Source organism: Leopardus geoffroyi, chromosome D1, assembly GCF_018350155.1.
Source record: "Leopardus geoffroyi isolate Oge1 chromosome D1, O.geoffroyi_Oge1_pat1.0, whole genome shotgun sequence".
NCBI classification, from domain to species: Eukaryota; Metazoa; Chordata; class Mammalia; order Carnivora; family Felidae; genus Leopardus; species Leopardus geoffroyi.
In genome coordinates, this window is record NC_059329.1 from 57,518,622 (window position 1) to 57,544,219 (window position 25,598).

The 25,598-nt window shown below is 35.4% G+C and overlaps 1 protein-coding gene across 1 annotated transcript in view; it reads left to right on the forward strand.

Moving 5' to 3' along the window:
• The window catches only part of PGM2L1 (phosphoglucomutase 2 like 1), a 50,009-nt gene that overhangs the window by 11,316 nt on the left and 13,095 nt on the right, over positions 1 to 25,598 (forward strand). The window contains exons 2-9 of the mRNA XM_045484046.1: positions 8,904 to 9,071; positions 11,783 to 11,889; positions 12,607 to 12,691; positions 13,019 to 13,102; positions 19,950 to 20,143; positions 20,967 to 21,156; positions 21,665 to 21,762; positions 22,719 to 22,899. Of these exons, the coding sequence (XP_045340002.1) occupies positions 8,904 to 9,071; positions 11,783 to 11,889; positions 12,607 to 12,691; positions 13,019 to 13,102; positions 19,950 to 20,143; positions 20,967 to 21,156; positions 21,665 to 21,762; positions 22,719 to 22,899 (1,107 nt within the window). The remainder of the gene's footprint in view (positions 1 to 8,903; positions 9,072 to 11,782; positions 11,890 to 12,606; positions 12,692 to 13,018; positions 13,103 to 19,949; positions 20,144 to 20,966; positions 21,157 to 21,664; positions 21,763 to 22,718; positions 22,900 to 25,598) is intronic.

Genomic DNA, 25,598 nt, shown 5'->3' on the forward strand with positions numbered 1-25,598 from the left:
TAATATTTAAAATACAAATAAAGAACAATTAATGGTCAACTTCTGGGGCTGCTTTTTAAGAGCGATAGGAATTCAAAGTCAGGAAGACTATGTAAGAAGTAGAATTTGACCTGGGCCTGAAAGGAAAAATAGGATAGGAATAGATGATGAATAGGGGGACAGAAAATTTAAGGTGGGAGAAATAGAAGAATAAAATGGAAAATGAAACTGATCAGGAAAGTGAAACTGCACAGCGTGCAAGAACAATGAAGATTCTTTTTTTTTTAAATTCAAGTATAGTGTATGTGTTAGACTGCTGTGGCAATTTAGGCTACACAAAGGAAAAAGGATATCTAGTGTTTATTGAATGATCATGTGCCAGCTGTGTTAATTAATAGATGCTTTCATGTAAAAAAAAAAATCTCTTTTAATCCTTCAAGGATTGTTTGAGGTAGTTGTTATTCTCATTTTTAACCTATATACAAACTTGGGCTCAGAGAAATGAAGAGAGTATTTGAATCCAAAAAGGTTTTGAATTCCTCTGCCCTTTGGGATCTGATTCCCACCCTTCCTGACCTTTATTTATATTTGAGGTAACTGGAATTGGACTCTATTGTTGGTTCTTGGGTGATTAATCTGGCAGTATGTAATTAGGATCAGATGGGTTGGAGATGGAGACTCTGAGAATTATGGATAACAAAGTTTTACATTTGGATGATTACAGAGCCTTCCAAGAAAACTAAAGAAGAAATGAGCCCTTTTAACAATTGTCCTATCCTTTTTAAAAACACAGAGACTGAGAGGCGCCTGGGTGGCTCAGTTGGTTAAGCATCCAACTTCAGCTCAGGTCATGATCTCATGGTTTGTGGGTTTGAGCCCTGTGTCGGGCTCTGTGCTGACAGCTCAGAGCCTGGAGCCTGCTTCAGATTCTGTGTCTCCCTCTCTCTCTGCCCCTCCCCTGATCATGCTCTGTCTCTCTCTGTCTCAAAAATAAATAAAACATTAAAAAAAATTTTTTAACACAGAAAATGATCAACAGCTTCTATTTGGTTACAATATTTTGCCAAGTTTGAATCAGAACTCCTTTTTAAAAAATTAAGTTACAGGTTCAGTTTAAATTCCCATATCTACTTTACATTCTCCTCCATCCTTTCCTCCAAGTAACCAAGGCATATCTAGGAATACTAGAGTTTTGTCTAAATTTCCTGTTTGTTTGAAAAATAGTTTTGTTTTTCATTTAGTCAAGTAAAGATAACCCTGAAAGTTAAACAACTCCTTTAAAAAAAAATCACGTAGTGAAAAATATTTCAATGTCTGAAAACACTCGAATCAAAATTGAAGTATTATATTTTTTATAATATATACTTAATATATAACTTTTGAAAATGTGGACCCTGTTAACTTATCCCTAAATAGTAGCAGAAGCTATAGGGCAAGTCAATAAAATAACATCAAATACAGCCTAAGATGTTCTTTCTCTAAGTAGAAATGTCATATTTTACAAAGATAGTAAGTTTCATGTGTGGTTTCTGTAAAGTTAGTTTCGTAACAACATAGAATTAGTGACTTAAATGTTCTCCCCAACATCAAGGAACTTTTACATAATTATCAGGAAAAACTTAACACTAAGAGAGCTGATATTATGCAACAGTACAATTCACACCCATGAATTTGTTTTTGTAATTTGTATGTCTTAAAAAAAAAAAAACTCTGCTTCATAAAGAGAATTCAAGTATCTTTCAAGTGTAATTTTTTTAACATTAAACTATATTTCTCAAATGTTTTATAAAGGGAATTAAAAAAAGCACCTAATATTGTTTGTCATTAATTCATGCATTATAAGGTAAAACCCTGTGTGCATCTGGATTTATGCGTATTTCTTCTACTTTAGTCTCAGCTTTAGAGTTTTTCTATATGGTTTGTTTTTTAGGTATAATTTACATTTACAAAATTGACAGTAAATTTAATTCTTTTAAGTGTTCCACTTAATGAATTTTGAAAAGTGTATACAGTTGGAAAACCAGCATCACAGTCAAAGAGCATTTCGATCACTGCAGAAAGTTCCCTTGTGCCCTTTTGTAGTGAATCCCCTTGCTCCAGCCCCTGTCAACCACTCATCTAATTTGTCCTGTAGTTGTTGTTAATTGAGATATAATTCACATAATGTGAAATAACATTCACCATTTTAGAATGTATATAATTCAGTGGGTTTTAGTATGTTCGAAAGATTGTGCAGTTGTCACCAGTATCTATTTTTTTTAATGTTTATTTATTTTTGAGAGAGAGAGTGGGGCAGGGGGAGGAGCGAGAAGCAGAGGGAGAGGGAGACACAGAATCCAAAGCAAGCTCCAGGCTCCGAGCTGTCAGCACGGAACCCAATGCGAGGCTCAAACCCACAAACCATGAGATCATGACCTGAGCTGAAGTTGGATGCTTAACTGTCTGAGCTACCCAGGTGTCCCACCACTATAATTCCCAAACATTTTAATTATCCCAGAAAGAAACCCCATATCCATTAGTGGTCATTGCCCATCCCCCCTCCCCCCCACCCCAGCTCCTGACAACCATTCATCTGTCTAGATTTTCCTATTCTGGACCTTTCATATAAATGGAACCATACTATTGTTTGTAGCCTTTTGTGTCTGCCTTCTTTTACTTAGCACATTTCAGATTTCATCCATGTTGTATCATGAATCAATTGGCTATTTATATATTTTCTTTAGTGAATCCTTTGTCCCTCTTTAAATTGGGTTGTCTTTTTGTTGACTTGTAATAGTTCTTTATTGTTCCTGTAGTTTGCTTTTATAAAAAATCATACAATACGTAGGCTTTTTGTGTCTAGCTTCCTTCAGTTAACATAATACTTGTGAGATTTATCCATTTTGTTTTCTATACCAGCAGTTTGTTCCTTTTTATTGCTGAATGTTATTCTATTTTATGGATGTACAATAATTTGTTTATTCATTCACCTGTTGATGGACAACAGGCTTTAACTCTTCAGAGTAAATCTACCTTTGAAATTCATTTATAGGTCTTTGTGTGAACATGTTTCATTTCTCTTGGGTAGATTCCTAGTGGAATTACTATTCAGCATTTACTGAGAAATTTTAAAATAGCTATTGGGTGTTGAGTTTTTTCAAATGCTTCCTTTGCATCTACCAAGATGATATTTTTTCTGTTGTTTTTTAAACTGAGATTTTATTTATTTATTTATTATTTTTTTTTTTAACATTTTATTTATTTTTGAGACAGAGCATGAATGGGGGAGGGGCAGAGAGAGAGGGAGACACAGAATCGGAAACAGGCTCCAGGCTCTGAGCTATCAGCCCAGAGCCTGACGCGGGGCTCGAACTCACGGACCGCGAGATCGTGACCTGGCTGAAGTCGGACGCTTAACCGACTGCGCCACCCAGGCGCCCCAGCTGAGATTTTATTTTTTAAGATCAGTTTCAGTCAAGAAAAGTATGTGTCAGAATACCTAGAGAAAAATAGCAAACATTTGAAATGTTTTATTTTGACTGTCTTTATGAGAAATATTTTTTGTTTAAAGCATAACAGAGACTTAAGTATGACTATATTATTGAACACATGTGTGTGTTTTGTTAGAAAAACAATCCAAAAGTTAAAAAAAAAGGCTATATATATATATATATATATATATAACACTATGTATATAAAACTATATATATATATATACATGTTTTGAAATGAATTAATCATTTTTATCTTTCACACGAATTTTGGCATGTTTAGTATTATACTTAAATGATAATATGTTATATTTAATGTCTTATTTTCTGCTTTTTGAGTAGTTAGAATCTTTATTTCCTGGATATGATTTTTATATTCATTAAATGGTCTCAAGCTTTATTAAGCTAATTATTATTAATGAAATCTCATTTTATATGACAAGAATAGTCATTCAAATTTGTTATCTAAGCCAACTTATGCTAATTTCTACAATGTTTTTAAAGATGGAGAAATTATTTTACTTATATGTGGAATCTGAAAGACAAAACAAATGAACAAACAAAACCCAGGAATAGACTTATAAATACAGAGAACAAACCAGATGGTTGCCAGAGGGTAGAGAGGTGGGAACATGTACAAAATAGGTAAAAGGGATTAAGAAATACAAACTTCTAGTTATAAAATACATAAGTCACAGAGATGAAGAGTACAACATAGGGAATATAGTCAATAATACTGTATTAACATTGTATAGTGACAGATGGTATAACTACACTTATTGCGGTGAGTGAGCATTGTGTAATCTATAGAATTATCAAATCATTATGTTTTAAAACAAATACAACTTTATATGTCAACTATACTTAAATACAAAAAAAAATTTAAGATGGAGAAATTAAATTTAGAATTACACAAAGACTCTTGGGAAAAAATTATTGGTTAGCAAGAGTATATTTTGGACTCTGAGGAAGCATCTGGTTTGGAAAACATGTTCTGCTTCAGGTCTCTAGATTTGGATCTTCAAGCTGGTTGACCCTTAGAAGTAAATGTCAGTTACATTTACCCTTCAGGTTTTCAGATGGCAGTTTCCTATTTTAACTTCTGTTGAGAAATAAACTTAAATATTTTTTTTCTGTAGTTCTATAAAACTGGTATTTGTTGTTTAGGCACTAGCTTCTGTCAGTAACATTTTAAAATGTTATTTACAAGCTTTGCAATTTTAGATATATTTGAGCCACTAAGAAGTCAATTTTGTATATTACCTCACCTTTAGATATATAACAATATTAGGATTTTGATTGCAAAATATATATATATAATATAATATTAATAGAGTAGATTCAAGTTGTATGAAAATTATACAACTATTAGGTTTATAAAAGAAGGAGGAAAGAAGATTTATAGGTGAATTCTTCATTGACAAACTTGATTTGTTTTATATGATGATTAATCAGTTTTTTATGTACTTTTATATACATTTATATTTATTACACATAGATAATACAGAAGCCCCCTAATTATGAACAGAATAGGTTCAGAAAAGCTTGGGTGAATCTAGAGTAATCCTTCATAAATGAATACTAATACTTTCGTTTCATGGCAGGTAGAGTTGGAATGATTTTGGTCTGGTATATACCTTTATTCACATCGTTTGTAAGAGGTTTGTTAAAGGAGGTACTTCTCTTTATATATATAAAGTGCTGCTTTTTTTTTTTTTTTAAATCAGTTCTTTCATGTTTTCTTTGAATTTGGGCCTTAAGGACCTACGCTATGGAAAAAACACAACTCCACAGAGTATTATGTAAGAAGACACTTTCTTTTCTTCATTTCAGCCATATAAAGTTGCAGCACTCCATAGGATTAGAACCTAAAGGAAAATTTTGGGTAAACAGGTAACCTTTGAAAATAATGCATGGCTTTAATTCTGTATTCTTTAGCTTACTGATTTCCTACTAAACAATTAGCTTCCTTCCTGATGAAGTATAGAAAATGGTAGTAGTCACTAAAATCTTTTTGGATTTTCTGCAGGATTACTTTTTTGGGGCACTAAAATTATTAGGACTCTAAAATACACTAGTTAAGAGCAACTTTAGTTCAGATTGAATACATTTACTTTCCAAAAGGAATGTACATTTCCAGAAGGTATGTAAATCAAATAACTTCTCTGAAGACTTACAGTATAATTTTTAGAGCTTTCTTTACCGTTGGCATCACTTGAACCATTTTTTTCTTTTTTTGCTGATTAGCCTGCCCCTATCCTCAAGTAATGAACGCATTGTAAATAAGAGAGCACATTTAGAAAGCAAACAATAATTTGTATTTGAGAAAGCTCCAACATTTGTTTTATTAATAACCTTCTGTGAGTGACAAAAAAACAATTTGTGAGGTAAAAAGTATCCATGTAGACCCACAATCGTAGTTTTTCTCAGCCATCAGAGAGAGATTTATTTAGTTTTTACCATAAAATAAGTAAAATATAAAATATCCAAACAGTACTAAGGCTGTACAATAAAGTCACTTTTCTGCCTCAGACCTTATGCCTGGTTTCCCCATCAGAGATAATCACTAGTTTTAGTGTCTTATATTAGCATGGAGTATTTCTGGAATGATGTAAGTATACATATACTTCTTTTTATACAAATTAAAACACATTATGTATGCTTCTGCTTTTCATTTAATGTATCTGAGTTCTATGTGGAAAGAGTTTTAAAAATAATTTGTAGTTCTTTAGAATCTTCATAATATGATAACTTATAAAAATCATAGTTGTTTGAATATTTTAACAACAAAATAGAAATGTAATTTCATCCTCATGGAAAATGTATGATAATCATGGCTACATAGATTGCCCTTTAGGTGTATTTTTAAACATTTTAACATCAACATCTAATTTAATGTAGTTATGAAATAGTGGATAAATCTGCATTTAAAGTAGATTTCATTTGCCTGTCACCATAATCACTTAGCACTTTTTACCATAAAAATATACATCTGTCCAGTGCATCGTGATTATCCATTTTTATTTTTCTCTAATTTACAGTCTTTTTCAGAAACAGGAATTAGGTTAGGACTGGTTGTAATGTTTATAACAGAGAATGGAATTTTTAGGCCCTACTCTAGTAGCTGTGCAGTTAAACATTAGGAAGTACTCAGTAACCTAATAATATTCATGTCTGGTGGGTCATTTTTGTATCTTATGTAGCTATAATTAAAAGGAATCATATTTGGCTTTATAGTTGGAGTTCATTATTATTAGGAACATTATTAACCTGCTCTGCATAATTATTTTTGTTGTTGTGAGGTGGTATAGGATTTAGAACCAGACCAACCTGGATTCAAATCCTGTCTAGACCTCCAATGTTAGCTCATGTTAATAGGCTCTCTAAATCTTAATTTCTTTATTAATACAGTGGTAATAATAGGCTCCCTAAATCTTAATTTCTTTATTAACACAGAGGTAATAATACTACCAGTAAGATGCTGCAATTGACATTCTTGTATGAATAAATCTTATTTGAGTAAAGACATTGCTATGGACAGAGATATTTATGGGCCAAAAGGCATATGCAGTTTAAATTTTGGTAGTTGCTGTGATATCATTCTAAAAGGACAATCCTAATTTCTTTTTAAAAGAATTTGAAATCCTAATTTATTTTTTTTAAATAAATAAACTTATTTATTTTTAGTAATCTCTACACCCAACGTGGGGCTCAAACTCATGACCCCAAGGTCAAGAGTCACATGCTCTTCCGACTGAGCCAGCCAGGTGCCCTAGGACTATCTCAATTTCTATGGCACTAACTGTATGACACTGCCATATACCCTCTACAGAACTGAAACTTTTTAGTCTTCAATTTTGCCATTCTTATACCTATTTTTAAATGTTAGCCATCTTCAAGTCTCTTTGACCTTTGTATCAAATCTGGTAGCATCTTAAACATTGGGAGAATATAGAGTAGCCCAGTTAGTCTTATTGTTTAGATTCTCCTCTTAATAGCTATTCATAGTTTTATGTAGGCTGTGTATTTGTTAGTATGTGCCATTTATAAAATGGAGATTTCGTGAGCTAAGGTCATTATACGTGTATATACATACATACATATATATACATAAATTTATATCCATTTTTAGCTGATTATAATTTCAGTTAATCAGAATTTCCATGGCTTCTCATTAGTTTGTGGCATGTACTCTGGTTACTTTAATTCCACTATAACCAGAAAAGCTTTTTGTTTAAATTTTTTTTTTTTAATGTTTATTTATTTTTGAGAGAGACAGAGACTGAATGCGAGTGGGTTAGGGGCAGAGAGAGAGAGAGACACAGAATCCAAAGCACGCTTCAGGCTCTGAGCTGTCAGCACAGAGCCCAATGCAGGTCTCGAACTCATGAGCTATGAGATCATGACCTGAGCTGAAGTCAGACGCTCAACCAACTGAGCCACCCAGGTGCCCCCAGAAAACCTTTTTGTTTAAATTATATATTAATATGTTTTTATTTCTTTGCAAGTACAAATCTCTTCTAATATTTAGCACCTTATAGGTGCCTTGGTTTATCATTCTGAATATTCGTTATCATCGTATAGGCCATAGACATAGAAGATCTAAGCTGTTAGTATGGACTAAATCCATACTATATGTAGTATGGAAGGGAGAAGTTGTGGCTCACCTTATTTTCATAATATTTGACTCTTTCTCTTATAAGGAAAATACTAGAAAATTCCATTCAAAATTTATTCTTATTATAATTGCACTTCCATTTGAAACTTGCTTGTAAAGTAATATTTCAGTCAAGAGTATCCATGAGCTTTATGAAAATAAGTTAATGGGTGTGATAATGAAATACATAATCCTAAAGCATAGATGTTGGCATGTCCTGCCTCACAAGCCAAGATTGGACTGAATTTTCATTCTTATTCTTAACCAAGTCCACATTTAACATCTAAGACCTTTTTATGATCACCTTTACTGTAGATACATTGAATGGTTTTCTGTGACTTTAAAGAGCAGAAGGCTTACCTGGTCATTTTGAATCGCAGAGGTTTAGGAAGTAATTGGTAGGCATGTGTTGATGGCTTTTATCCAATAGGTTCCTTTATTTCTTTTAAAACTTAAGACAGACTCTAACTTACTTAATGTTGTTTTTGAGTAGGAGGCTTATTTGGGTTCCATAGCTCTTAAGTTTATCAATTTGTTAAAAAATTCTTGAGTAGTATTACCAAAAATGCTATGACAATTAGAGATATGTGCATTACCTTCGGTAAGGGTCTGGTTCTTTGGGGGGCTCTGTAGATGACAGGTATTGTTTTATTATACATACTAATATTGATAAGTAGCACTGTGGAACTTATATTTAGAACCTTGTGAAATATGCATAATATTTACTGGCTCCTCAGAAGGGCTTCATATCAGGACTCTGCTTGTGATCCTGATTAAGTCTTAATACTTTTTTATAGAATCCCAAAACAAAAGAGCAAATTGAAAATCTGTTACGGAATGGGATGAACAAGGAGCTACGAGATCGTCTTTGTTGCCGAATGACTTTTGGGACGGCGGGACTTCGTTCTGCTATGGGGGCAGGATTTTGCTATATTAATGACCTTACAGTAATACAGTCAACACAGGTAGGTATTATAAAGTATTATGTATACTTTTTATCACTCTATTTTTTTGCTTTATAAATTAGGTAGGCTTTCTAAAACAAAAACAAACTTTATGTCTAGGAAGGTACCTTCTTGTAAGTTAAAAAACCTTGGAACAAATGCTAACCTTTGTTCTTGCACAGAATTTATCTTATAAGTCATTTGTGTATCTTCAAGGTCACAAACTAACTTTCTGATTAAGAGTTCTTATGATTACCATTGTCAACTTCTTGACATTTACTTTGCATTTGAAATCTTGACAGTTACTTTGCATTTGAAATCAGGACACAGATATTGAGATTTCCAATTACCATAAAGAAACAAATTTAGGAAAAAGAGAATTACTCATTTTGGTATATGGCCATTGATAAAGGTTAACCAGAATATTTGGAAAGTTTAGTTGAAAATATTTCCCTTAAACATGGTTTTCTATATCCATTTGAGAGTTCTTTAAGACAGTGTATGATGTGATACAATTTATGTCTCCTCATTTTATACAACTTACCCTAGAAACAAATTACTTCTTTTTCTAGTGAAACATTCTCACTGCTTCAAGGAACTATACTTTTGAAGCCAAAATGCATTTAGAATATACTAAAAATAGTTCTGGACTAGAGAATTGCTCAGTAGGCATAATTCTAATCAATACTGTCAAACAGTAAATCATCCTTAGCTTTGTTCTGAGGGAATTCTCCAAAGGCAAAGGCTAGTGCAGAGGATGGAGTAGAAGGGATGATAAGATGACTAGACTACATGGGTAGGATATGTGCCACTTCCCCCATCCCAGACCCCTTTCTTCTCCTCACCCCAAAATTCATCAGTTCACTCTTTTTAATATATTGGTTTCCTCATAAGCTTTCATTTTAAATGAAGACTCCTTGACTTTATAAAAAGGGGTGGAGGAGGTGTTTGAAAATAAATTTCTATGGAAGTGTAAATTTTTACTGGAGTTGAGATTCCATTGTGTGAAAGGGAAAAGCCAAATGGATCTAATACTTAAGCCCTAGCCCTTTTCAGAGTCTAGATAAAGGGGGATAAGACAGATATTTATACCAGAGAATAATAGGATGTTCTGTGAAGTTTTAGGATAGCATCGTTATTATAAATAAATTGGGGAAACTAGTCAACATGGGCTATATTAAGCCTGCACATGTGTGCACTTACACACACACACACATACACACACACACACACACACACACATTCATAGGGAATGTAACCCAGGGACAGGGGGGCAAGAGCACCTGGCTCTTGGGGTCCCAGACAAACCAGATTTGACCACTTGCCAATGACAAAATCCAAAGAGAGTGGGGTGGTGGTGAAACAAGACAGGAATTTATATCAGTGATACCAACACCGGGAAGACAGCAGACTAGCATCTCAAAGACTGCCTCCAAAGTGCTGAAAATAATTCCAGGTTTGTATAAGGAAAATGTGGGACAAAGGTAGGGAGGTACTTGCAGGTGGGCAGTGAAGGTCAAGTCGCTCATAGTCTTGTAGTCAATCATGTGGGTCTTGCTGGCTCAGGGTAGTCACAGTTACAGTTTCCATAAGGAGATGCTTTGCCAGCATCTTTGCTGAGTTAAGAGATTAGCTGGGAAAAAGAACTTAATCAATTAGGAAATTAGAGCCTAAGGTCAAAATGGAGGTAATTGAAATCCTCTTTGAGGAGCAGGTTGAAAAGAATAATTACACTTGAAAGAGCCATGAAAAAAGGGTCCAGAGGTCCCTGGGGCTTCATTTGGTGCTGCCACATAGTTATTTAGCAGTGCCTGCCATCCAGTACTTCAATAAATTAGTATAACTTAGTTTTAGTTGAATGAATCGCCTTGGGCAATTCATTAAATGGAGCTTCAGTCTTACTCTGTCACCTCTTTTTTTGAAGAGATATTGAAAGACAAAAATAGAAAAGGTATCTGCATTCTTTCTTTTTGGGGTCATGAGGATTAAATGTGGCAACACTTTTGATAATGGTTTTAAAGGACTATAAAATATGAAGTGTTATTTTCAGAGATGAAAGCATTTATTGAAGTTATCAAACCATAAGTTAGTTAAATGGTTTTAGTTTATCGTTGTGATATTTTCAGTATTCAGTGCTTCGCTTCTTTTTTTGTCACCAGTGACTGCATATTTTCCTACTTTATGAGATTTTCTTTCCGTGAGATTTTAAAACTAAGGAATTAAGAACGGGATCAGCCATCTTAAGAAATGTTCTGATGAAGGTTTATGTTGCTGATTTAAAATGTTTGTGTCATAAATAGGTCGAATATTTTGGTTGGCTTCAGTCTTATGATTTAGCAAGGCCAAATATGGTCAAAATTCTATTCTCTAGAGCCTTAAGACAAGAAACAATTTCTTTTGGGTCTTCTGACAGTATTTTTTTCTTAGCATACTGACTCTCTTGTCCCCTCGTTTTCCCCTAATGTTTTATGTATCATATTGGATTTAATAGTTACTTAATTGATATTTCTGTGGTATTAAATGAGTCTGAAATTCCAGGAAATAAATGTTTGTCATCTCACATTTGAGGCTTGAACAGCATTGTTCCCAAATCGGTAAACATGAGTATGAAGGCGGAAGCCGGTTCCCTATGAGCCGATAAACTGACCACTACACATAAAAATAATAGATTTTAAGTTGTGGAAAATGCAGGTATTAATCAGGAACTAATCTTTTGTGTTTATCTGCTCCAGGGAATGTACAAATACCTTGAGAGATGCTTCTCAGACTTCAAGCAGAGAGGCTTTGTCGTCGGGTATGACACCCGGGGTCAAGTAACCAGCAGCTGCAGCAGCCAGAGGTACAGCGTTAATTGTTTCAGAGATTAAGTTGGATTGCGATAGCCTTAAAAAAAAATTAACAGTAGGATTTCTGAAACAGGAAACTGTCAAATAGAAATGTGATCACATGCTGATGTTTATTTTAGAGATGAAATAGAAGCATTTTAAAAAGAACCCTTAGGTTTTACAGGCAGGATTAAAATTTTTAAATATTTAGAGTTAGTATTTAGAATGGTATCATAGTTTATGTTATGATTTTAATACTTTGGCAAAAGCACCAGGTAGGAGTGATTAAATAAATTGTATTCTCTCATTATAATCCCATTTAATTAGTTTTAGGTGATTTTCACACATAGTCATGAAATAGTGATACTTTTTTTCAGGGGTTACTTATGCAATTGTGTTTATCAGCGTCTCATTTCACTTTCCTGCATTCTTTTTGCCCTTTTCAGGTTTTATTTCTTAGTAAAGGAGCCATCAAAAGATGATTAAGGAAAAAGGAGGAAATTAAAAGATCAGTTCTGTTTCTTATTAACTTCCTTTTTAAAAAACCTTATTTATTTAACATTTTTAAGTTGGAGCATGAAGTTTAACTGCTGATTATAAGGAATTGGTTATATTAGGCTACTATATGTTCAGAATAATTCCAATATGAAACATTTACCTTGTAGAAGGTTAGGTTTTAAAATCTATGATAAGCTAAGGACTGAGTGAAATCTCCCTCAATTTTTTTTTAGACTTGCTAAACTCACTGCTGCAGTCTTATTGGCCAAAGATGTTCCTGTGTACCTTTTTTCAAGATATGTTCCTACACCTTTTGTAGTAAGTGTTTTATATTATCGATTGTACAGTTTGTTGCCGCAAATTAAAAAAATTTCTTAAATCAACCAGGATTCAAATATTTGTCATGCTTACAGTTCTATATTAAGTGACATGAAAGACCAAAGGAAGGGAAACAAAGTTTACACTGAGTTTATTTTCATTTAACAAGCATGTGTTGAACCACCAAAGAATTTGATCTATAACAAGATAACAAGTTTTAGCCTATTTCTGTCTTAATGTCTTCTCCTGTTACTCAAAGTTATTCCTATGTCAAATGTGTAAGTAGGTGGAAAGCAAAATGGAATTATGGTGTGACTGTTTTTTCAGCCATATGCGGTCCAGGAGCTCAAAGCAGTTGCAGGTGTGATGATTACTGCTTCTCACAACCGCAAAGAAGACAACGGGTACAAGGTAAACCTTGGACTCTTGATCTTTGCTTATTGTATAGTTCTTATTTTATTTAAATAATATGTGCTGAGTTATACTTTCATCACTGAGGAGCAGGGTTAGATGTTGGGGACAGGAATATAAAAACATGAGGGCCAGCCCTCGAAGGATGTGTTTTCCTAATGGCCCTATTACTTCTCAACGTGTACTATTACAAAAATCTCTTCAGTGGTCTTTTTACTTCTAGTATTCTACTGCCTTTGATTTCCCCATCCTATCTCAAACCCACCCTGTCTACATTTTAGAAACAAAGTCATACTGAGAACTGAGAACTTAAAGAATGAATGGGAGTTTGCAGGAGGAAAGCCAGAGGAACAGTACCTTTATCTCACTCTCCTTTTCCTCCAACCTTCTACTGGGACTCCCCGTTGGCTGTAAGATCCATTTGATGTGTCAGCCTCCATGGCAGAAAGCAGGGCAGAGAGGGGTGAAGAGCAGCAAAGAGAGGGTACAGCACAGTATTGAGCCAGTGTTCGGGGCTCCTGGGTGGTGAATGCATGATCTTATATTTGTTTTTCTTCTTGTATGGGAGGTCTTCAGGTACACTGAACTCTGTTTTATTAGGGAAAAGAAGATTTAGTACTAATCTATGATTTTGGCCCTGGCCAGCTAAATGGGTAGTGTTACTATGCACAGAGGCAGAGAAGAAGCATGATTAATTCAGTTTGGGACATATTAAGTTTGAGGTCTTTGTGGGCCAACCAGGTAGCAACATCTGGTAGGTGACTGGATATATATAGATCTTCTCTGGGGAGAAATCTAAGATTAAAGTTACAGATTTGGGGGTTATCATACATATTAGAACATGTAAGAATATTTGGAAGTCTTTTAGTTGGGTGAGTGGCCCAGAGACAGTATATAGTAAAAAATAGGTACAAAAGGGATCCCCAGGGAACATCAACTTTAAGGAAGGCAGAAAGAAGAAGAGCTGGAGATAGAGGATAGACCAGGGGAGATTAGTGCCATAAAAACCAAAGGGATAAGAAGAGAGTTGCAAGGAAGGAGAAGTCAACTGTCAAAGAGAGCTGAGAACCCAGATCTCTCCTCTGAGCATCAGATCAGATTTCTAAATCCAGCTATCTACCTGATATCCATTGGGATGTCTAATAGACATTTCAGAATTAGTGTCTCTCAAATAGAGGTCTTAATTCCCCCACAACCTGTCACATGCACACCCAAATTTGTTCCTCCCTGAATCTTCCCCACCTCTGTAAATTGACATTATCAGCCACCCAAACAAAGACCAAAAATAATTTTATTTATTTATTTATTTATTTATTTATTTATTTATTTATTTACTGAGAGAGAGAGAGTGCATGCCATGTGCTCATGAGCAGGAGAAGGGCTGAGAGAGAAGGAGGGAATCCCAACCAGGCTCCACACTTAGCATGGAGCTGATCCTACCCCCCACCCAGGTGCCCAGCCAGCACCCCCCAAAATTATTCTTGATTATTCCTTTTCCTTCACTCCTAACATTTAACCCACTAAAAGATTCTACAGATTCTACATTTAAAATGTATGTTGAGGGGTGCCTGGGTGGCTCAGTTGGTTGAGCGTCCGACTCTTGGTTTTGGCTCAGGTTGTGATCTCACAGTCAGGAAGGGGTCTGCTCCGAGCTGAGCATGGAGCCTGCTTGGGATTCTCTCTCTCCCTATCTCTCTACCCGTCCGCCACTCTCTCTAAATAAGTAAAAAATAAATAAACACACTTTAAAAAATAATAATAAAATAAAATGTATGTTGAATATATTTGCTCTGCTCACTTCTACCTCCACCGTCGTCAAGCACTTTTATCTTATGTCAGAGCTATGGCATCCTATCTGGTCTCGTTCTGGTCCCGTTGTTCTCCCTGAAATCCATTTTCCACCAAGCAAGCAGATGATTTTTTTTTAATATGAAAAGGTCATGTTACTTTCCTTCTTAAAATTCTCCAGTGGCTTCTCACTCTTCAAATAAAATCCACACTCCTTACCTTGGGGTTTCCAGGACTCTGTCTCCTGCCTACCTCTTCAACCTCATTTCATTCATTCCTCTCCTGTGTTCACTACATTCCACTCACACTACTGTTTCTTTCTGTTCCTTTGGTCCTCCAGTATACCAAAGCCTTTCCCACCTCTGAGCCTCTGTAATTATTTTTTCCTCTGTTTGGATTGCTCTTCCTTAATCTTGCAGATTTGCTTATTTTCATCCTTCAGATTCCTGCCCACATGTTATTTCCTTGAAGAGACCTTCCCAAGCCATCTTATCTGAAGTGACTTCCCTCAGTGACTTTCTCATCATCTTGTTTATTTCCTTTACAGAACTTATCACTGTATCTGATTATCTGCTTTCTTTAGGATGAATTGCTTCTTTATTGACTTGTTTGACCTTCCCCAACCCTCTTCCCCAATATAAGCTCAGGGGTGGAAGGACTTCACCTGTTATGGTAGTCATTCCTGGTGAACGTATTTGTCACATAGTAGAGCCTCAAATATTTTTTTCCTTAAAATATAAGCACGATATAAAAAGGATAAAAGTTAAACAGTGTAAAAAGTTAAACAGCCAAAAGTACCTCTCCCATTTCTTTCCCCCAGTACCCCTATTCAGAAGCAAATATTGTTTCTGGTTTTGTTTCCTCCCAGAGATTGTCTATGCATGTATAATTGTATATGTATTTGTCACTCCCACATTTTTTTCCATAAATGGGAGAGTACTATATAGTGTTCTACACCTTGCTGTTTTTCACACAACAGCATGAAACAGTCTTAGAGATCATTCTCTCAGTTGATCAATTGATAGGTAGATAGGTCTGCCTTATTCCTCTTTAAAAATCTGTATAAACGAATCCTGGTTTATTTGACCAGTCCTCTGTTGAGGAACATTTCATTTGTTTCTGATCTTCTGCTACTCATAAACAGTGCTACAAAGAATGTTCTACATATGTCTTTGTTCATATGTTTAAGTAGATTTGCATAGTCAGTATAGAATAGTTGTTTTTTTTAATACGAAATTTATTGTCAAATTGGTTTCCATACAACACCCAGTGCTCATCCCAACAGGTGCCCTCCTCAATGCCCATCACCCACTTTCCCTCCCTCCCACCCCCCATCAACCCTCAGTTTGTTCTCAGTTTTTAAGAGTCTCTTATGGTTTGCCTCCCTCCCTCTCTAACTTTTTTTTTCCTTCCCCTCCCCCATGGTCTTCTGTTAAGTTTCTCAGGAAGAGTGAAAACATATGGTATCTGTCTTGCTCTGTATGACTTATTTCACTTAGCATAACACTCTCCAGTTCCATCCACGTTGCTACAAAAGGCCATATTTGATTCTTTCTCATTGCCAAGTAGTATTCCATTGTGTATATAAACCACAATTTCTTTATCCGTTCATCAGTTGATGGACATTTAGGCTCTTTCCATAATTTGGCTATTGTTGAAAGTGCTGCTATAAACATTGGGGTACAAGTGCCGCTGTGCATCAGCACTCCTGTATCCCTTGGGTAAATTCCTAGCAGTGCTATTGCTGGGTCATAGGGTAGATCTATTTAGAATAGGGGTTAAGACTATGGGTTGGGTTTAAAACCTGCCTCTGCCACTCAGAAGCTTTGTGACCCCAGGCAAGTTCTTTTCTCTGTGCTTTAGTTTCCCCATCTGCAAACTAGGGGGAATAATAGAACCAATGTCATAGGGTGAGAGTGATGATTAAAGGAGATACTGCATGCAAAATGCCTAGTATAGTGTCTGGCTCCAATAAATGCTCAATAAATGTTAGCTGTTGCATCTATTCTTTTTTTTTTTTAATTTTTAATGTTTATGTATTAGAGAGAACATGAACGGGGGCGAACAGAGAGAGAGGGAGACAGAGAACCCCAAGCAGGCTCCACACTGTTAGTGCAGAGCCCAATGCAGAGATCAAACCCGTGAACCATGAGATCATGCCCTGAGCCGAAATTGGGCCCAAAACCGACTGAGCCACCCCGGTGCCCCAATTGCTTTTATTCTTATCATCTTACAGCTGCATTGTCCAATATTGTAGCCACTAGCCACCTATGGCTTTTGAACATTTAAAATACGACTAGTATGAACTAAGATACACTGAAAGTGTAAAATACACACCGGATTTCAAAGGCATAGTAGGAAAAAAGAATGTAAGATGTTTAATTAATTTTATATTGATTACATGTTGAAATGATAATATTTTGGATATATTGGGTTATATAAAGCATATTACAGTCAATTTTACCTCTTCCTTTTTCTCTTTTTTAATGTGGTTACTAGAAAATTTTAAATTACATAAGTGGGCTTGCATTTGTGGCTGACTTTATATTTCTATGACACTGTTGATCTATAGGATAAATTCTGGAAGTGAAATTTTTGAGTCAAAGGGATATGAAAGAAAATTTGTCATTCTCTACTCAAGGTGGTTGTACCAATTGATACTCTAACAATGTATACCTTTCATATTATCAAACGTTTTGGTCTTTACCAATCAGGTGAAAATGTTAGGTTTAATCTGCACCTGTTCTGTGAGTGAGGTTGAGCATCTTTTCACTTATTTACATGATATTTGTGTTCCATTTCCTGAGAAGTCTGTTAAAGGTTTTGTCCATTTTTCTCTTGGGTAATTGCTCTTCTTCTTAGTGATTTTTGGGAACTCTTTATATGTGAAAAATAGCTCTTGGTCATCTGTTTTGCAGGTATTTTCCCCCATATCATCATTTGCCTTTTGACTTTATTTATATTTTCCATGCGTGGTATTATATTTTTTCCACTTGGGAAAAAATTATTTTGACATTTTTATTGGTATCATATTTCATTTGTAGATTAATTTAGGAAGCTTCATTGTTTTTACAATTTTTATTGAGTCTCTTATTCATGAACAGGATGTATCTTTCGGTTCTTTCAAGACTTCTATTATATACTCTAGTAACATTTTAAATATTTTTTTAAATTTGTCTATTTATTTTGAGAGAGACAGGGCAAGTGGGAGAGGGGCTGAAAGGGAGGAAGAGAGAGAGTCCCAAGCAGATTCCATGCTGTCAGCACAGAGCCCGATGTGAGGCTTGAACCCACAAAACTGTGAGATCATGACCTGAGCTGAAACCAAGAGTCAGACACTTAACTGACTCAGGCACCCCTTAAATATTTTTGATAGATTTTTCATATTTCTTTTGAAGTTTGTTCCTGGGTATACTTTGTTGCATGGATTCTTCTGTTATTGAATCAAATACGGATACTTTCTGCTATAGATTCAGAAAACCCACAAAAATGGTTTAAGCTGAGAGGAGTTTATTTTTCAGACATAAAGTCCAAAGGTAGGTGGCTACTGGCAGGGTTCTGTAGCTCAGTGTTGTTGGGCCTGGCATTTCTGCAGTTTTTTGGCCTTTCTCACCAGTGTGGACATCATATAATGGTTGTAACTCTAGGCATCACATCCATATACAAAGGCAAGAAGAAATGGGCAAGGAGAAAGGCCAGGAGCTTTTTGTCATGTTTTATAAATTTTTATGGTGAGTTTCTGAAAGCTATGGATATAGGCTATGGATAGAATCTTTTTTATGGCTTGGACTGTGGGAGGATCACTCAGATTAGTTTTTGGTATTGTTTTTTTAATTTCTTTAGAATCCTCAGGAGTTTCGCTGATGGGGAGCAATTTCTGTGTTAATTTAGACCTCAGATTTGAAAGTGTTTTCATACCCAGAAGAATAGACATGCTTCCTCATCACCTTTCTAGAATAGTGGGCAGAGCCTCTATACTGTAATTCTACTGATCACAAGGGGTGGGAGGGGAGTCTCAGGTCTCAAATTTCCTGCCTTCCACATGGGTGTTACAACTCAAGAACCAGGGAAATAGTTCCCAAAGCCCAGGCAGTCACAGCATTAGCTCACAGCCTCATCACTCTGGTGTTCAATTCTTTCCTTTTTTCCCATTGCCTGGAGTTTTCCCTTTTCTTCTTATGAACTAAGCTATACATTTTAGATAATGTTTTTCCAACTTTAGCTAACATTTTAAGGTGTTTATATTGTGAGAATTTTCATCTAGCCTACCATATTGTTTGGCACAGAGCTTCGTACATAGTTTATATTCAAATGTATTCTTTTCATCATTCAGGATGCAAAAGAGGGTAGTCTTGTCATATATATGGTAGAAGTCAGTATAGATATTTTCTAAGCAGAGTCCCTTCTAACTTTGAGATCCTATGAATTATAGAAATACATTTTCTTGCTTTTTTGTTAACTGTTCCTAATTTCTTGTTGATCAAGCCACTTGACAAACTGACAGCTTAATGAAATGTATTTTGATTAATACTGGAAACACATATACTGAAATGTATATGCAGTAATTAACATGTTAGTTATCTTTCCTGATCTAGACTTTATCTGGTGTGACATAAATTCTACTTTAATTTATAGCTGATAATTTCTTCTTTATCACAGAACTACTTTATAATGCTAAAATTTTATAGTGTCAAAGTTTATGGATATCCCATAATTTCTTAGATTATCTGTAGTATATAGTTATAGATCTAAGAGTATGATTGAATACTATGGTATATGTATGCATTAATATGTTGTCATAATGGTGCCCTGATTATATTTTACTTGTATTGTTATTAAAGTGTACTTCTAAAAGAGAAAATAATACATGATCATTTTATTAACGAGTCCCTGAGGAATCTTTATCATCAACATCCTTTCATATTACTTTAGTCCCATGTTGACAGTTTCTACTTGATTAATTTGGTATGGTTCTTTATAAAGCCAAAGATCTCTACTGTAGCAAAAAATATCTGGCCTACATTTCAAGTAATTATAGCTGTATTTACCTATCAACTAGGTTTATTGGGAAACTGGTGCCCAGATCACATCTCCTCATGACAAAGAAATTCTGAAATGTATAGAAGAATGTGTGGAACCTTGGAATGGTTCCTGGAATGATAATTTAGTGGATACCAGCCCACTGAAGAGAGATCCTCTGCAGGACATTTGCAGAAGATACATGGAAGATCTTAAAAAGATCTGTTTTCACAGGTATCTACGGGGGGAATGTAGGATAGTATTACCATACAATAAGATAAATAAAGGAAAGAAATAGGGATAAAAATGTGTTGGCTATGGATTATATGAAGAATATAGCTAAATAGCACTATTCATCATAGTTAAAAGGTGAAAATAACCCAAATATCCATCAACTAATGAATGGATAAATAAACTATGGTATATCCGTACAACAAAATATCATTCAGCTGTAAAAAGAAATATTGATGCATACCACAACATGGATAAACTTTGAAAACATGCAAAGTGAAAGAAGCCAGTCACAAAGGACCACATACTGTATGATTCCATTTATAGGAAATGTCCAGAGAAGGCAAATCTGTAGAGACAGAAACAGAAAGTATATTAGTGATTGCCTATGGCTGGGAGGAATGGGAGCGTTAGGGGGTGGTGGCTCTGGGGTACACAATTTCTTTCTGGGGTAATGAGAATGTCCTAAAATTGATTAGGGTAATGTTTGAATAACTGAACGTAGTAAAAGCCATTAAATTGTACATTTTAATAGAAGAATTGTATAGTATATTAATTGCTTCCTCATAAAGCCATTAAAAATTATAGCTAAATATATGTATTCTCTGTATGAGATCAGGAAATTTCTTCTAAAATTTGATTTTGCCTTCCATATTTTCTTACTATTCCATAAATAGCTAACACTACTGCTAGAAAGCATCCTGGCTTGCTGAGTTTATTTGCTTTATCCTAAAAAATAGATTTTAGCTTTTTCTCTAACTTATTTTAATTATACCACAAGTACCAAGTTTTGTGATATTGACTGAATAATTCTTTTCCTTTACAGGGAATTAAATTCAAAGACCACCTTGAAATTTGTACATACATCTTTTCATGGGGTCGGACATGACTATGTGCAGCTGGCTTTTCAAGTGTTTGGTTTTAAGCCTCCTATTCCAGTACCAGAACAAAAAGATCCTGATCCAGACTTTTCTACTGTTAAATGCCCAAATCCTGAAGAAGGAGAATCTGTGCTGGTATTTTTTTTCTTTATTTAAATTATTATGAGTGTGTTAAACTTCATCAAATAGATAGAACTCATTTGACAATTCAATGATTACTTACAAAAGTAGATACCATCTTACTTTACATAATTTAAATTATATTGGAGCCATATATTCTGTTTTATTTGAAATCTCTATAGTGGATATTTCTACTTCTAGGCTTTTTTTTTTTTTAAGTTTATTTTTTTATTTTGAGAGAGAGAGGGAGGCGCAGAGTGAGAATCCGAAGCAGCCTCTATACCATCTGCACAGAGCCTGATGCGGGGCTCAGTCTCACAAACCAGGAGATCATGACCTGAGCCAAGATCAAGAGTCAGACACTTAACCGACTTAGCCGCCCAGGAGCCCAGGAGCCCCTAGGCTTATCTTAAATTTGGCCAAACTTATATTCCTTCTAAAATTTATATCAACATCATCCCTCCATTTAGAAATTAAATGAATTTAACATCTTCAATAAAATCCAATGATTTGGCTGTTTCAGGAACTTTCTTTGAGACTGGCAGAGAGAGAAAATGCCCGGGTAGTACTAGCCACAGATCCTGATGCAGACCGACTGGCAGTGGCAGAACTTCAGGAGAAGTAAGTAAAGCCTGTTATTTAATTCAAAGCTTGAAACTTTGAAAAACAGTTTTTGATTTTAAGTCTTACAGGCTCATCGGAAATAATAACAATAAGAAAATAAATCTCCCAGAAGCCCACTATCCAAAGATAACCCTTAGGTTGATATTTTGCCATTTCCTTTCTATATTTTTTCTACTCAGATATTTGAGATATGCTATAATTGTTTCTATAAAATTGTTATTATACTATATATATTTTAATATTTTCATTGTCTTCCACTTAATATTGAACTATGAACACTCTTCAGTCCTTAAATATTGCTTAAAATATTCTTTTCTTTAAATTTTTTAATGTTTATTTTTATTTTTGAGAGAGAGAGAGAGAGAGAGAGAGAGAGAGGGAGAGAACAAGTTGGGGAGGGGCAAAGAGAGAGGGAAACAGAATCTGGAGCAGGCTCCAGGCTCTGAGCTGTCAGCACAGAGCCCGATGCAGGACCTCAAGCCACGAACCATAAGATCATGACCTGAGCCAAAGTCAGACGCTTAACCAACTGAGCCACCCAGGAACCCCTTAAAATATTAATTCTTAAAATGGAATAATACCCCAACAGATTGCTTTATGAATACAATCATTTTCTAATCTTGGTCCTTTGGGTTGCTGTGGATTTTTATCATTATAATGTTGTGACAAATGTCCTTACACAGACAGGATATCATATTCTAAATTTTTCTCTCATTAAGTAAGAGAATAAAAGTTACAATGTAATAATTTTTCAGCAGACATTGCTGCCATTTCTACCCAAAGTTCACCCCTGGTGAGGTAGAAATGGTACTAAATGTTTTCTCAAAAATCTCATATAATAGTTCTTGGGTTTTCCTATGTGAAGGATGGTAATTTGTTTGTATGTCTTAGGGTCAAGAAATTTTAATAAGAAGTTATAAAAGTGTTGAACTGAATTTTCATTCTCTCTCCAGTGGTCATTGGAAAGTTTTCACAGGGAATGAGTTGGCAGCTTTGTTTGGGTGGTGGATGTTTGACTGCTGGAAGAAAAATAAATCAAGAAATGCTGATGTGAAGAACGTTTATATGTTAGCCACCACAGTCTCTTCCAAAATTTTGAAGGCAATTGCACTTGAAGAAGGATTTCATTTTGAAGTAAGAAAAGATAATATCTGTGTGCTACTTTTCTAAATCAATTTCTTTTTTAAAATTACATGAGCTATTACTTAAACCCATTAATCTGACAATTTTTTCAAGTTTATTTATTTTGAGATAGAGAGCACGAGCTGGGGGAGGGGCAAAGAGAGAGAGGGAGAGAGAGAATCTGAAGCAGGCTCTGAGCAATCAGCACAGAGCCTAATGCAGAGCTCAGACTCACAAACTATGAAATCATGACCTGACCTGAAATCAAGGGTCGGATGCTTAACCAACTGAGCCACCCAGGTGCCCCTCTAAATCAATTTCTATACATTAAATTCACCTCCCCACTAAAACTGACTTTTATTGGTTTGACTTATAATCCCCCCTTTTTTCTAATTCTGTTAAAATTTGCTCATCTTTTGACAATTCAGACACCTTAAGCCAAGTTCATCCAGTATGTGAATTTCTGGAACTAAGATAGGATGTTCTTTAAAAATTGAATTAATGCTTATTATTTCATACAACAATACTTGGTTTTCATACTGAGAAAATCTTGCTCCTAGTGACCTCATCAGTAGCATAAACTCCATTCCAAAAAATTGTAGGTATCATCGACCACTGTTTAGGCTCTTCAGGTTCAGTCTTGAGAAAATTAAAGCAGTCTTCTAAGTTGTAAATGAAGACCCAATGATTCTCCATCCAAAAAAACAAATAATGACTCACTCTCAGCACAGATCTGTAACCTCTGTGAGTCTCAGGCAGTTAAGCTGACAGTTTTTAGAGCTTCTGAGACTGATGCCAATTAAATTGCTTTTCCTCTGCCATCTTTGCCAAAATGTCAGTGTAAATGTCACCTCTGGGCCTTTTTTTTTTTTTTGCCACAGCCAAGCTACAGGTCTTAACATTAATTGGCTGAATAAAATAAAATTATACCTGTTTTAATGAAATGGAACTTTCATTCTCAGGCTTTTAAAGAAATACAAACAGCAAAAGAGCAGAAATTGAAAATTTATTCAAGCTTGAGATTCTGAATTATATTGTTAACATTCTCCTTGTTAATATCTATGGCAAAAACAACATACAATGAGCACAAAAGAGAAAAAAGAACCTGATTCTGGAGACCAATATTATAAATTTGCTTCCTTGTGTTGTTGTATGTAAGGAGGTAGCAGAGGTTTTTGGCTTTTATTTTTTCCCACTGAGGAAGTAGAGAGGTGAATTGGGAATCATAAGCTAGTAATGGTCAGCTCTAGAATCAGTGTCTATCACATGCTCTTTCTGTTGACTCTAAAACAGTTCACGTCTTTTTTTTTTTTTTTTTAATCTTTATTTATTTTTGAGAGAGAGCAACAGAGTGCAAGCAGGGGAAAAACAGACAGAGAGGGAGACACAGAATCTGAAGCAGGCTCCAGGCTCTGAGCTGTCAGCACAGAGCCTGATGCAGGGCTCAAACTCACCAACCGCGAGTTCATGACCAGAGCTGAAGTTGGATGCTTAACCCACTGAGCCACCCAGGCGCCCCATAAAACAGTTCATGTCTTTATTTTTTTTTTAATGTTTTATTTATTTATTATTTTTTTTTTTTAATTTTTTTTTCAATGTTTATTCATTTTTGGGACAGAGAGAGACAGAGCATGAACAGGGGAGGGGCAGAGAGAGAGGGAGACACAGAATCGGAAACAGGCTCCAGGCTCTGAGCCATCAGCCCAGAGCCTGATGCGGGGCTCGAACTCACGGACCGCGAGATCGTGACCTGGCTGAAGTCGGACGCCTAACCGACTGCGCCACCCAGGCGCCCCATGTTTTATTTATTTTTGATAGAGAGAGAGAGAGAGAGAGACAGAGCATGCATGGGGGAGGGGCAGAGAGAGAGGGAGACATAGAATCTGAAACAGGCTCCAGGTTCTGAGCCACCAGCACAAAGCCCGATGTGGGGCTTGAACTCGGGAACAACAAGATCATGACTTGAGCTGAAGTCGGATGCTCAACTGACTGAGCCACCCAGGCACCCCAGACAGTTCATGTCTTTAAAGTGAACAGTAGCTCATCAGATGAAAAGTCCTTGAATCTAATTACCAAAGAAGGGCTCAGTAACTCTCTTGGGTTTATTTAGGCCATGGTATTATACTAAGGAACACTTGGTTCAAGCATATGCAGTGATAATGTTGTAAGTGCATCATTAAAAAGCTTTATGGCCTTCAATTATTCAAGGGGACTAAATCACACCCTTCGTAGGGTGCTCTTATATTAGTACCTATAATACAGCCTAAAAGACAGTTTCTGAGAAGTAGTGTAATTGAATCCTGGCTCTATCTCATATACGGCATAATCTTGGGCAAATTTACTGAGCCTCTATTTCAGCAACAGAGTTTTTGTAAGCATTTAAAAAGACAGTGATATAGAGCACCCGTTAACAGTGCTTGATAAATAGTGATCATAATAGATGTGTGTATTTATGTTACTTTGTGACTATCTGTATCACCACTTTTAACTGCTGGACTGTATTTGGTGCAAATCACCTATTTGTGTGCTCAATGAATAGTAGTTTATCAGTCGTGGCAATGTGAATCCAAGCATTTCCTGGCTGTATGCTTACCACTTTATAAATCTGTGTGGACCAAACACTGTAACAGAAGATCACTATGAGAGTGTTATGTGCGTTTAGCAATAGGCTTTACTATATTTTTATGAGGAGTCACTTAACTAGAGTGGCC